Source organism: Panthera uncia (assembly GCF_023721935.1).
Source record: "Panthera uncia isolate 11264 chromosome C1 unlocalized genomic scaffold, Puncia_PCG_1.0 HiC_scaffold_3, whole genome shotgun sequence".
NCBI lineage: Eukaryota > Metazoa > Chordata > Mammalia > Carnivora > Felidae > Panthera > Panthera uncia.
In genome coordinates, this window is record NW_026057584.1 from 73,201,660 (window position 1) to 73,216,624 (window position 14,965).

The window sequence follows — 14,965 nt, forward strand, 5'->3', positions numbered from 1 at the left end:
AATAAGTCACTTGTTCATATAGGTGAAGCTCAGTGAAAAATATTGTTCACTTTTACTCTTTCTTTTTTGCGCCCTTTGAAGAGAAGTTTTGTGTATTTACTCGAAGGGAGTGATGCTCATATGCATTTCCACAGTAGACTCTCTTTTCTGCATTCTAGGTGACTCAGGTAACTGCTCGAGTTTGGAGAACATGGACATAGATGAATCAGTTTTGTTTGGAACCCTGCCTGGGCCCAGCCCTGCCCTCCTGGACCGGAATCGATTATCCAGCGAGAGTAGCTGTCTGAGCTCCATGACGATGGACAGCGAAGATGGCTACCAGATGTGTGTGTCTGAGGACTCAAGCAGGGGAGCCTTCAGTCGACAGACGAGCACAGATGATGAGTGCTTTGTCCCCAGGGATGGGGACGATTTTCTGAAGAGGTCTTCTTCGAGGAGGAACCGAAGCATTAGTACTGCCAGTAGTGGGTCCATGTCCCCCTTGTGGGAGGGCAACTTCTCAAACATATTTGGGACCCTGCCCCGGAAAAGCAGAAGGGGAAGTGTCCGGAAACAACTCTTAAAATTCATCCCCGGCCTTCACCGTGCAGTGGAAGAGGAAGAGAGTCGCTTCTGATGGGCTGTCTTGCCCTTTTGTATTAGCTTATTTCGTAAATATCTCTAGACTTGTTTAGAACAACTCCACCCGGCCTGGTGGGAAACTGTGGAGGGATTGCAAAACTGAAACCCCATTTCATGGCAATAGTGACCTTTATTTAAATTTTTGTGTCATGATTTTTGCTTCTTAAGTCGTTTTGTAGCCAGGAAAGCTCTGTTTATAACCAGAAGGTAGGGGAATTAAGTCATAAGTTAGATACTATAACAAATTAATGCACATTCCTGCTCATTTTAATGCTGCCTGTGAAGGCAAGGGTTATATTTATTTTCTGGATTATCTATGTGAAAAACTGAGAACTTTTCAGAGTCAAGTGTAAATAAAAGAGTGACGGAATATAATTATTTGGGATACCTTCCGTAGGTTCATTGGTAGGTCATGGAACCTTATGTTTGCTTAAGATCAGGAGCCTCCAGGGAGGCTTAATAATAGGCAATTTTGAACGTTTTCTGCTTAAATCTGTGAAGGATTATAAATAAAGATGATAGCTATGTTTCACAAACACAGCAACAATAAAGCAGGAAGCATATAAGTTAATATTAGGGTTTAGATCCATGAGATCCATGGAAACATGTTGTCTAATAGGGGTGCTGAGGAAGATTATGATACGGCCTTTTTTATAGTCAGCCTAACCAAAATAGGTGAGAATGTCACTTACGCGATTCAACTTTTGTTCTGCCTAAACTTTGATGGCAAGTCTAGAATTCTCAAGATCCTGCATACAACTTTGTAATCTTTGTTTTTGAGCAAATGTCTGAAATTTGAAAAATTAAAGCCAGGAAAAGGATTTTTCTCCTGTAGAGTTTTTCGCATTATTCCTCACTTTATATTATAGATTCCAGTTACTGCCTTAGCATTTTTTTGCGTGTTGGTCATGTTAGTATCACATTACTTCTAGCCTTTAAATGACATTTTCATTCAGTATCCATTTGAAGTCCATGGTTACTCTGTTCTGGTGATACAGCTGCTCATGACCTATATTCTAGAGTAGACAGTGTAATAAATAGTCCTTACTGATTTAAAGCTGTGTGTGTGTGTGTGTGTGTGTGTGTGTGTGTGTTTGGGAGAAAGAGATGTTTGATAGGTGACTTTGAGTGGAACCACACTTAAATCAAAAGAATGAGTCATTTTGAGAAAAAAAAAAAAGGAAGCGTGAGGAAGCCTGTAGGGTAATAAATGAATGTTAAAAAATAAAATATAAAAAGATTTCTAATTGGAACCTGCTTTCCATTAATTATTTGAACTTAGAATTATCCAGTCGGCTCTGCTTGAGAATCATTCATATGAAAAGCAGTTTGTAGTGTTTCACAGGAACAGTTACAATCCTGTGTACCACTTACTGAATACCTAGCAGGTTAAAGATGCTTTCCATGTGATCCAACCCTGTTAGATAGGTGTTAGGCCTACAGAAAGGAGGAGGAATTCAGAGAAGTTCCCATGGCCAAGGGCGAGGCTTACATCGAAAACCATTTCTTTCTGGCTCTGGCCTATCTTCAGTCTTTCAAGATATTGTTTACTCTTTTGCTGGTTCTGTGTGGTCATCACCACAGAACTTCCCCCCACCCCCACTCCTCAGAGAATACATAAAGCACACCCCTCAGAGACTCTGCATGGACAAAAATTGTCTTTGGTAAAAAAGAAAACAAACGCATTTAGAATAACTCTTTCTCTTGGCCTCCACAGGCTAGTTTTCAAATATGGGCACATTAATAGCTACGTGGTTAACAATACATTTATTTTCAGCAAGGGCTTGCAAACCAGTTGTGATTGCCTGACACTGTTTATTTCCCATCATAGATTAGAACGATCATCTGCAGTGTATTTTGTTAACCTTATTTTGCCAAATCCGGGGGAAAGAAATCATCATGTTTATTTGAGGAAAGATGACTTTAAATTCTTCTACAACGTGATCAGTGTTTCAAGAACTTCCACAGATCATCTGGGAAAGCAGGTTATAGGTTATTTGCTTTTCTTCTGGCTTTAAGTGTTAAATACATCTTCCTTACAGTAATCGTCAAATCTAAAAAAGTTCAGGGAAGGGACAGAGCAAATTTTACTATAGTCTGAGGTAAGAAGAATGAGAGTCAAGAGTTTGATATGTTCTGGAAAAAAAGAAAAGCACTTTTTAACCAAAGTACAGGAAGGAAGGGTATCTCATGTTTTGTGTGTTCACAAGTTGTAAGAAAACTAGCTGTTCAGTGGAAATGTGGGTAAATTTCTCACAGCAGAGCTTTTCAGACTTGTGACCTCAGTGGGGCTTTAGAAGACTTCATTTCTCTAATCTTTTGGAGCACAATGACTCACTTTGATGTAATTTTTGAGAAAATAATTGAAAAGCTAAGTGCTTTGTTTTTTGCTTATCCCAAAGTTGTCAAATATGCGATATTGGTGGATTTCACTAATTTATAACTGGTTGTGAAAATGCATTTTTTGTCGCATGGCATCGAGAAGCCAAATTTGAATGAAGCATATTGAGAATTATTCTGTCATGTGGCTAAAGGAACACCACCTTTGTGGTGTCAGAAACGTGGGTACTCTATTTTTTGAAATGAGCTTTTCTTCATCACTTTCTACTTTGTAGTGTTTTTATATCTTAGTTGCATGTACAAATAGTATTAAAAATCCTAGTTTGAACTGAAGAAATCAAACTTGGGTATAATTTGTGTGTACTGATCATACAGTATAAGTATTTATGGATGTATACAACTTAAGTATAGTAAATACTACATAACAACTATATCGAACCCTTCAGTTTACAAGGTTATTGGTACTTTGTATCTATTTCCTTACAGAATATGGGCAATAAAAAAGTTAATACCTTTCTGGAATAAAGAATGCTATTCTTCAGTGTCAGAAGTCTCTTCCCTCCCTTTCTCTCCCCCCTTCTCTCTATCTCTATCTCTTTACTTATTCACCTTACATGAAATGATTATTTTAAAAGCAGATTTTTAAGAGATCTGGGATGACCTCTTGATACCTAATTTTTTGACATTTTTATTTTTTTGCAAAGAAATTTTTTTAACATCTATTTATTGTTGAGAGACAGAGACAGAGCATCAGCAGGGAAGGGCAGAGAGAGAAGGAGACATAGACTCGGAAGCAGGCTCCAGGCTCTTAGCTGTCAGCACAGAGCCTGACATTGGGGCTCGAACCCACAAATCACAACATCATGACCTGAGCAAAAATTGGACCCTTAACTGACTGAGCCACCCAGGTGCCCCTGACATTTTTAAAAGGCATTACCTACTTAATTGAGGCTTTGCCCTTGTATTAGCTGTTTGATGTTTAACACATTACTACATACTTAGAGGTTTCAAACACATTTATTAGCTCAAAATTTGTGTGGGTCAGGTGTCTGGGCAAATATTAGCTGGGTTTGCTCATGGACTCATGAGGCTGCAATCAAGGTGTCATCTGGGATGACTTCTTACCTGGAGTTCTGACTGGGAAAAGAAACACTACTAAGCTCCCTCAGGTTGCTGTCAGAATCATTTCTTCGTGCCATAGATAGGATTCACGGAAGCTCGCTCACCAAAAGCCAGCAATGGAAAGAGAGACCGCAAGCAAGGCAGCCTTAAATAATGCAATGTAACCATACAGGTGACATCATCTTTGCCACATCGCAGGACATGCTGCACAAGTGACATCCGACCAACTGTGCCACATTATGTTAGACGTAAGTCATGGGATCCATCCAAGCTCAAAGAGCAGGGATGGCACAAGGCGTGAATATCAGGAGGTGGGGATCAAGGAGGTGCCTTAGGATTTGTTCACAACATCATTCAAGGAGTTCACAAACTTGATAATACAGTGAGTCTTTTCTAAACTTCTTTGAGTAAATATAAATGGAGAATGTTAACAATTTTTAATACAGAAGTAGTAAGATGAAAGAGTTCTGAAATTAAAGAACCTGGCCAAGATTGTATAACTAACCAAAAAAGCTGAAGAGGAAACTGAATTCAGGTCCATTACTGACCTCCCAACATTGTTGCTCAGGTGCATGAAATATTAGGAAACTTCAAAGAATATTAAAGTGTGAACTAGCTACTTCCTTTAAAATTCTTCTCAGGGAATTTGAGTGTATTTAAGTGAATTCAGTGATCGACACGATGAAATTTGTCACTTCTATGTGGGTACATCTTTATGAGCATAGGTCAGGAATGCCACAGAAAAACAAAATAAAATTCTCATAATCAAAACTACAAAGCACAAAAGGAAATGATTAACCATGAGCAAAAGTCAGGAGATGCCACAAATAGCAGAATCATCAGAATATGAGTAAATAAAGCAGTTTGAAAGAAAATAAGACTTATATTTCTTAGGAATAGAAGAGAAGTCCCTTATTAAAGAATATATGCAAATATCATAATGGTGAGAAACTGTCTATTTCCTCACTAAGTTCAAGTACAAACTCAGGATGTCCTGTCATCACTTTTATTCACCATTGTGCTAAAAGTTTTAGCTAGTGTACTAAGACAAGAAAGGAAACAAAAAGTATATACAAACTGAGAACAAGAAATTAAACTTTGCAGATGACATGATTATGTAGCAATTCAGGAAGAATCAACAACAACAAAAATCCTGGAAGTAATAAGTGAGTACAGAAAGTTCACAGAATACAAATTACTACACAAAAGCCAGTTGATTTCTTATATACAAGCACTGAACAACTGGGGTTTGAAATAAAAACAAAAACAAAAACATGACAGCAAAGCTTATAATAATACCCCAAAATGAAATACTTAAGTATAAACCTGAAAAAATATGTACTGTTACTATATGTGAAAAATTCGGTCTGAGAAAATCTAAATAAATGGAGAGTCTGTGTTCAAGGACTGGAAGACTTCATCGTGTTAAGATGTGACTTCTTCCTAACTTAATCTATACATCTAGTGAAATCCTCATCGAGATTTCAGTAAGCTATTTCATAGACCCTGACAAACTGATTGTAAAATTTCTATGGAGAGGCAAAAAACCTAGAGTAGCCAAAGTGAAGAAGAAGAAGAATGAAGAGAAGGAGGAGGAGGAGGGGAAAGTTGGAGGGATCACAATACTTAATTTCTTGACTTTCTGTAAGTCTACAATAATTAAGAAGCATGATATTGGCAAAAGAATAGCATGTAAATCAACACAACAGAAGAGAGTACCCAGAAATAGACCTGTAACAATATAGCCACTGATCTTTGACAAAGAAGTAAAGGCAGTTAAATGGAAAAAGGATGGTGCTTTCAACAAATGGTTCTGGAACAACTGGATATCCATATGCAAGCCCTTACACATTTCACAAAAGTAACTTAAAATGAATTATAGGCCTATATATAAAACTTAAAAGTCTAAAACTTCTGGAAGATAACATGGGTTTGGTCATGAATTTTTAGGTAAAACAAAAGGATGGTTCATGAAACCAAACATCAATATACTGGACTTGATTAAAATTAAAAGCTTCTGCTTTGGGAAAGATACTGTTGACAGAATCAAAAGAAAAAGCATAGACTGAGAGAAAATATTTGCAAAAAAACATATTAGAAGGGGACTTATATGCAACATACAAAAAGAACTTTTAAAGTTCAAAACTAAGAATCCAACCTAATTAAACCATGTTCGAAACATCTAAACAGACGCATCTCCAAAGATAATACGTAGACGGTAAATAAATACATGAAAAGAATGCAGTATTATTTGTCATTTGGGATTTACAAATTCAAACAACAATGAAGTACTACTACATGGCTACAGGATAACTAAAATCTAAACAACTGGCCATGCCAATTGACATCAAGGATGTAGTGCTACAGAAAAGCTCTTGCATTGCTGGTAGGAATGCAAAATAGCACAGTCACTTTGGAAGACAGTTTGGCTTTTTTTTTCCCCACGAAGCTAAAGATAGCTTTACCATATGGTTCAGCAATTGTGCTCCTAGGTATTAACCCAACTGATTGAAAACTTATGTTCACACAAAACCCACACACAGATGTTTGTAACAGCTCTATTCGTAATCACTGAAACTTGGAAGCAACTTGAATGTCCTTTGATAGGTTAATGGATAAACTGTGGTATATCCATATAATGGAATATTATTCAGGTATAAAAAATGAGCTATCGAGACAGGAAAAGACCTGATAAATCCTAAATGCCTTTTGCTAAGTTAAAGAAGCTAATCTGAAAGGGCTATTATAAGATTCCATTTACGTGAAATTCTGGAAGAGACAAATAAATCAGTGGTTTCCAGAGGTCTGGGGTAGGATGGAGGGATGTGTATGTGGAGAAAGTTGAATAGATGGAGCCCTGGTGAGTTTTATAGATCTGTCTAAGTCTACTTGGTCTACTGAAACAACATACTGCTACAGAAACAAAATACTGCAGATGGAGAATCTTAGACAACAGAAATTTATTTTCTCACAGTTCTGGTGACTGACTGCTCGGGAGCAGAGCCTTGTGGGTAGAAATGGCCATTTGAGGACAAAGCAGCCATCTGCAAACCAGGAAGAGAGCTCTCCCCAGAAACCAAACCCTGTGGAACCTTAATGTTGGACTAGATCTGGACCCAGCATCCAGAACTGTGAGACAACTGTTGTTTAAGCCATCCAATCTGTGGAATTTTGCTATGTCAGCCCAAGCAGACCAAAACAAGTATGATAAAACTATTCTGCATGATATTATGATTGTGGATACATGACACTATCTATTTGTCCAAACTCATAGAACTTTACAGCACAAAAAATAACTTAATGTATGAGAATTAACAAAAACACATTTAAAACATTGGAGGATCCCAGGATTAAATGCAGAATGGGACAAGACACTCTGACTGTATTACTAATCTATGAAACACCTACTTAAGAAAAGATAAGGAAAAGGAGCCGACTTAAGTAACTTTGGGAATGATTAGTCTATAAAATTAAAGGCAAAAGCAACCATACATAAACATATCCCAGTTGAAAAAAATTTTTTTTTTCTGATAGGGGTGGCTGTAAACCATTCTGATACTGCTGTACATGTATATTAGAGTTGAACTATTAATAAATGACTGGTTGATGATGAGAGCCTGGATTTTCTCTATTGGAGTGGGAGTTTACTGTAAGTAAGGGAAGAGACTAGGGTGGTCCATGTGGAAATGGGTTATAGATAGAGACATCAGTATGCACTCAGTATTAGCTTAATACTGATACAGATGGTTACACAGAGAAATATTTATAGTTATATTATATACATAGGTTAATATACTCACACATATTAATTAGCTCTGTCAGCAGAGAAGGTATAGAAGGAATGAGATACCCTAGAATCAATGAGCAGACCTAGCACTAAGATCTTGGTTTCTAAATCCATTTCCAGTAAAAGAAGCCAAGATTCCTTGCGGAAATGACTGATTCTAGAACTGGGGCAGGAAATGTACAAGAACCTGGAGTACTTTGTAGTGCCAGAATGTAAAGTATTTAATATAAAAACAAAACCTCATTGTAATGGAGATATCAAAGGGAGACAGAAGCTTCCAATGGCCAAATGTGGAGGTTTGAGCAACAAATTAATTAAAAGAGTATTAGACTGTAGCCAAAGATATAAAATAAATATCCATGGGTGGGCCCATACTGATATAAATGGATGACTGAATAAATAATGAATGGAGGGAAGAGACCAATCTCCTGTGCAGAAAAATTCCACATAACTTATGTAGACATTCCACTCTCAAAGAGGTGGAGTATAGCACCTCATTCCTTAAACGTGGTTAGTTCCTTCCAAAGAATACAGCATGGAAAGGGGAGAGAAAAGTATCTCTACAGCAGAGATACTTGACAACTACTTCAGTCAGGTGATCAAGATCAATATCAATAGTGACAGGTGACATTGATTACACGTAGGCTTGATACGATGTAGTGAGAAGGGCTACATCTCTGTAGTCTTCCTTCTCAAACCTTTAACCTGAGTCTAATAATGAGACGAACATTAGACAAATCCTAGTTAAGAGACATTTCATAGAATACTGACTGTAACCCCCGAACATGGTTAAGATCGTTAGAAACAACTAAAGTCTGAGAAGCTGTTCTAGCCAAGAGAAGCCAAGGTGGGTATGATGACTAAATGTAATGTGGTCTCCTGGATGGCACCCTGGAACAACAACAACAAAAAAAAAGGCACTAAGTAAAAAGAAATTCTGAATAAAGTATGGACTCTAGTTACTAAAAATGCATCCATATTCATTCATTAACAGTAACAAATGTACTATACTAACATAAGATGTCAGTAATAGGGGAAACTGGGTGCTGGGTATATGGGAATTCTGAACTATCTCCAGAATTTTTCTGTAAAACCAAAACTGTTCAAGAAATAAAGTTTATTAGAAAGAAGTACATGGAATTTGATTGAAAAGAATAAAAGGAAGGAAAAGGAAGCACGGTGGAATTTTATTTTAATTAAGATTAACTGGGAAGATTTAAATAAATTTAAGCACATTTTTACTCTAAAAACATGGTCATTGAACTTAAACCTTCCAGATGGGAGGAGCAAAACCTCCCAACATAGATACGGAGAATTTGTGAACTAAAAGATGTAGGAAATTACGTTCACATAGAGAAAGAAAGACAAAAAGAGTGAAAATATTAGAAATAGGTTAAAGAGAGGGAGGAGAGAATGAAAATATTGAGGATACATCTAATGAAATAGAGGAAATGAGAGGGTTGCTGTTTTGAAAAGCTGATGAAAGGGAATTTAACAGAATCCAAGAAAAAACCCATGAATTACAAGAGTCAAAAAAGACTACATTTTGAACAGGCAAATAACATCCACCCACACTCACACATTATAGTGGAATCATGGAACACTTAGATCAGTAAGAAAATCTTAAAAGCAACCAGAGAAAGGACCGATTACAAGGAACAATACTGATGATGACAGAATCAAGTTTCTAAATCTCCCTACTACTAACTAAATTCTCCATGATAAAGAGTGTAACTTTGTGATATCTTTCATGAGACTGTCTACCAGACTTTCCAAGGTGCACAGCTTAATTCACCTTTGGTGGCATGTACAATTTTCCTTCTTATAATTTTGTAGCTACCAGATGAACGAAATATTTTTTAAAGGGACAAGAATTTTGATTCACAAAAGAATGCTTATGTTCAGTTTCCATTTGTTTCTTCAATCACTCAACAAGTCAATGAACAACTGACCAGTTTTAATTAGGGGGAACTGTGTTAGAAACTGAAAACAAATAAAAGTTTCTTACTTCAAAACTTACAGTTGTGTCAGAAGACACATATTATATTATGATAAACTCTAAGGTAAAGAAGATATATAATATATTTTAGGAGCCTATACAAGGGCCACCTAACTCAATTTGGAGTCAGAAAAGTGATTATTTTTGTACATAAACCCTTTAGGGAAGGAGTGCAAAGAACTTCACTTCATTTATGACATTAACACAGATATATGAGGGGCGCCTGGGTGGCTCAGTCGGTTAGGCATCTGACCCTTGATTTCAGCTCAGGTCATGATCTCACAGTCTTGAGATTGAGCTCTTGAGATCCGTGCCCAGTGCAGAACCTGCTTAGGATTCTCTCTCTTCCTCTCCCTCTGCCCCTTCTCTGCTCTTGTACATGCACTCTCTCTCTCTCTCTCAAAAAAAAAAAAAAGTTGTTTGTCATCAATCAATCAATCAATCAGATATATGATAAGGGAAATTATAAAACTGTTGTTCTAAGCAAATCACCTGGATTTGCAGTAAGCTTTTCTTTTCTTTACGACAGTGTCAATTTCGTGATTATAACCTGAGAGCATTCAGGTAAGATTACAAATTATTACTGATGTCCATGCTCAAAATGGTAAGCACACAAGATATCGCCTAGTACCCCTTCCCTTCTCAGTGGATGTTTGAAGACAGTGTCTTCCATTCTTGCCCCAATTGTTTATTATCCGAATCTGCAAATGCTAATGAACCCGTAATGCCAGAAAGGAAATGAGAAGTACATAATGACACTGTTTGGAGGGTGAAATTTTGTAATTGCTTTCTCCCCAAATGTCCAGAAATTGAGTTAATGTGTCAATATATCTTTAAACCTCATCACCACCACAACTAAATAGTGGACAATGATAAACTGATTGACTAGGCAATGCAGTTTAATATTATAAAATTATATAATTGTACTTAATTATAGTATCCTTCAAATCTTGACCATAAGTGATGTACAGGCAAATTTTTTAAAGTGTTTTTTAAAAATACATAGGTGAAACATAGAAGACAGTAATGGGTATGCGACTGATCCTAATTAGACAGAATTGCCATTTCCTCACCACAGTGTGTGACTCTTTTATTTTAGTTTTAAAACTACAGACAGAGCCACCGATTAAAAACAGGATGTGGGTGAGTAGTCGTGCCTAAGACTTGCTGGACTAGACATGAGCTAAGATAGTGGTTCTAAAACAGCAGTCTTCAGACAAGTGCTGGCTTGTTGCATAAGAACCACCTGGGAAACTTGTAAAATGCAGGCATCAGATCCCAGAAGGTCTGTCAAATCGGTCTGGGTGGGGTCCAGGAATCTTCCTTTTAAGCAAGCTCCCCGACAGATTCTTACACAAATAGTCAAGGAACCATAGAAACACTGTTCTATGCTCATGATTTCTCTGCCGGCTCTCTTATTGGTAAAGGGTTGGACTCTGAGTGATAAGAGAAAAAGGATAAGAAAGTTATGAAAACTATCGAAAATTACATGTCTTAATTTATTATATATTTTTAAATGTTTATTTATTTTTGAGAGAGAGAGAGAGAGAGAGAGAGAGACCGAGTGCAGGTGGGGGAAGGACAGAGAGAGAGGGAGACACGGAATCTGAAACAGGCTCCAGGCTCTGAGCGGTCAGCACTCATGAACTCATGAGTTGAACTCAGCGGCCGAACTCATGAACCGTGAAATCATGACCTGAGCTGAAATCAAGAGTCTGACCCTCAACCAACTGAGCCACCCAGGTGCCCTTCCCTCATTTTCAACACGGAATGATTTTGACTCTTACTTGACTGAAATGGAAGCCATCTGAAAAGAATATCCTCAATTCTTTTACCCCCAGTGGTGTCTGTGTCACTTTCCCTTTGGCCCTGTTTCTGAGAAAAGGTACTGACTGATGTGAATCCGTTTTTCCCATGTCCCACATCTTTCGTACTTAGCCACAGATTTCTTCCATCAGGCCTATAAATGTTTGCCATCTTTCTTTACTCTGAATTTAATACTTAAGTCTGCTTTACCAACATGAAAAGTAAAAAGAAGGTCATATGTCTTCAATATTGAAATAAATTTTGTGATCCTCGGATTTGCTCAACTTAGCATGAGCAAACTATCATTCATGGATCCTATTCTATCTTCCTTTCCAAATTCCCTGAGAACCTTGGGACTTTACTTGGTTGTGCTTCCAAACTTCCTGAAAAGACAAATGGAGACTGTGAGAAGTTACTCGGCAGCCCAGGTTCACTTACTGTTCTTTCTGTTTGTGTCACAAAATGTCATCAATGAAATCCTGCTTTCCAGAGTGTAGGGCACTGATTGGTATTTTTCCTGGTCCCAAGGCTTCAGTATCTTGGGATTTTTTTGGAAAGAGGACAGTCTAGATCATCTGGTATTTAATTCAGCCAAGAGCACGTGAGCTCTCAAGATGGCAGTTCTTTCAATTTCTCATGCTTAGTCTTTTGTCTTCAGGACCCCTTTCATGATGGGATGGCTGAATTGGAAGGAGTTATTCTAATTTTCACATGGGAGCAACCCCTCTTTGCATGCCTAGCAGGGTTCTAGTACTGAGCAAAGACCATCTGTTGAGACTACTCCTTCCCTTGTGGTCCCTTTGTGTCCTTTCCCTGTGAGTGGATCTCATTAAGGACATTCTCAATGCAGTGGAGGTCTTAAATGGCTAAGTTTAGAGTCTAAAAAGAGGGATCAGTGTTTTCTTGTCTCACCTACAATAGTGCCCAACTTTGCATGCCAGGGGCAGCTGCAGTTAGCTGATGAAAGGTCCTGTTATTTCTGTAAGACAGTAGATTATATTTACCTAATTAAGGATCCACTCTAGAAACTTCCTATTCATAACAAAATCATACTCCAAGATAACTTGTCTCCACTCCTAGACTTAGGGGATCCAGTCATAATTTTACATGTTTTAAATATGTGTGTATATTAAACCTGGTTTTTCTCAACCTCTTTGTAACACTTGCTCTCTGCAGTCAGACTCTCTCCTTTATGAAATACTCTCGTCCTGCCTTCTTGATTATTCCTTTTCTAATTCCTCTTTCACTGACCCAAATGGAGCCATTCCTTGAGTTACATACTCTGCTCTCTGCTTTTCCCTCTCTACCCTTTTCCCTGGGGTTTTCATCCCGTGTCACAACTTGAAATATTACTTGTGTTCCTCAGCCATTTTCTCAAGCCAGAATTCCTTGCTTCTAATATACCTGACCCCCACTCTCCCTGTCTCTCCTAGATATCCTGTATTTCGATTGTATCAAATGGACAGACCTTCCAGCTTCTATAACTACAAAGATTAGGGAGAGTACATACATGAGTGAGTGGTATAGGCAAGATAAAGACAAATCAGCCTCAGTGTCAGGACAGCAGAAAGAGATGGGGACTGTAGAGCTTCTGGCTAGAAGGGCAGCTGCTACTCGGCTCCCGTGAATTGTTTTTCAGGTTTTCTGTTTTTAACTGTCTTGTCCATGGTCATGGTCTCCCCGTTTCTAAACATCGACAACTAAATTTTGAACTTGAGAAAACACAGTGCAAGCCAAAGAAAATATATCTGGCAGCCATATTTAGCCTCCTGGAAACCAGTTTGCAATTTCGGACCTAAATCTAGACTGTGGAAGAAACTCCCTGCACAATCCACACTCCTACCCCCACTCTCTGCCTACTCCCTCTCATCCTACTCGATTGCTAGGTTAATCTCCCCCACCCCTTTTTTTTCTTTTTAAGAGAGAGAGAGATGAGAGAGAGCCAGTGTAAGTGGGGAAGGGGCAGAGAGAGGAAGAGAGAATCCTATGCAGGCTCCACGCTCAGTGCAGAGCCTAACTCGAGACTCAACCTCAGGACCCTGGGATCATGATCTGAGCCGATGTAAGGAGGTGGACCGTTCAACAGACTGAGCCACCCAGGCGCCCCCTTAGCAGAGCTCTCAATGCTTTCTTCAACACAGTCCTGATTTTCCCGTTCAGCTGTATTTCCCCAGCTTCTCTACATGCATCTCATGCCTCTGGACTGCAGTAGAGGCTTTCTTAACAGACTTCTCTGCATAACTGCCTCATCAGACCAACACAAGATCTCCACTCCCAGGTTAATTCACATTCGGTGTGTTCATCTAACTTTTGTTGAGGTTATGCTCTTCAGGGTTTGGTTGTTTGTAATTCCCAAGTGTACTTACTATTTAAAAATGTTGCTGAGGGGCAGGCACCTGGGTGGCTCAGTCAGTTGAGCATTTGACTCATGGTTTTGGCTTAGGTCATGATCTCACCGTTTGTGACATGGAATCCCCAGTCTGGCTCTGCACTGACAACACCGAACCTGCTTAGGATTCTCTCTCTCTCCCTCTCTCTTGGCCCCTCCCCTGTTCGTGCTGTCTCTGTCTCTCTCAAAACAAATAAACTTAATTTAAAAAAAAAATTGTTACTGAAATTGGGCAGGACAGTATAAAACATTGGAAGAAAATAATAAAAGCCTCAAATTCTGCAATTGGTTTGCTTCACAAGGGTCTATGAATTCACCTCACACTTTAAAGAAATTGGGGCTGGATATTCTAGATAAATGCTTTATAAGAGAATGATGCCTTTGGAATTCCAATCAGGGAGTCCATACTCAAAGAAGGGTACTTGGTTTTAGGTTACAATGTTGGTGAATGAATATACACTCGTATCTTTTAGATGAAATCTTCCGGTTTTTATGATCACCTGCTTTAACAAAATTTGTAGATTGATCGAGTGCATGCCAAATTATCTTGGGTTGAATTTGGGATTTTGCACCGCCATTTCACTCCCAAGCTTTCTCGACATTATTGTTTTATTGATGCCGCTCCTTTGATCTACATACAGCTCCCCCCCTCTGTTTCTAATTTTCTCAAATTCAATAAATTGTGTGTAAATGGCTCAGATGCCACCCTCCCCGTCACACCACAGATGTGTGAATACACATATGCATTCACATCCACACACGCACCCACAATTTCCCCCTTGATATCTCCTCCTTGATGTGAGCTGTCCATCCTTTACCTTTCCTTGGTCTTTGAACTTCACTTTCTTAATAGCACTGATTGTATTTTTTTTATATTGTATATAACAGTATGGAATATATC

At 38.3% G+C, this 14,965-nt stretch overlaps 1 protein-coding gene across 2 annotated transcripts in view; it reads left to right on the plus strand.

The window, feature by feature from the left end:
* Positions 1-10,264, plus strand: part of CYTIP (cytohesin 1 interacting protein) — a 39,865-nt gene extending 29,601 nt beyond the window's left edge. For both annotated transcript variants that reach the window (XM_049615617.1, XM_049615618.1), the window contains one exon: positions 159-10,264. In XM_049615617.1, the coding sequence (XP_049471574.1) occupies positions 159-616 (458 nt within the window). In that variant the 3' untranslated portion in view covers positions 617-10,264. The remainder of the gene's footprint in view (positions 1-158) is intronic.
* Positions 10,265-14,965: the final 4,701 nt, after the last annotated feature.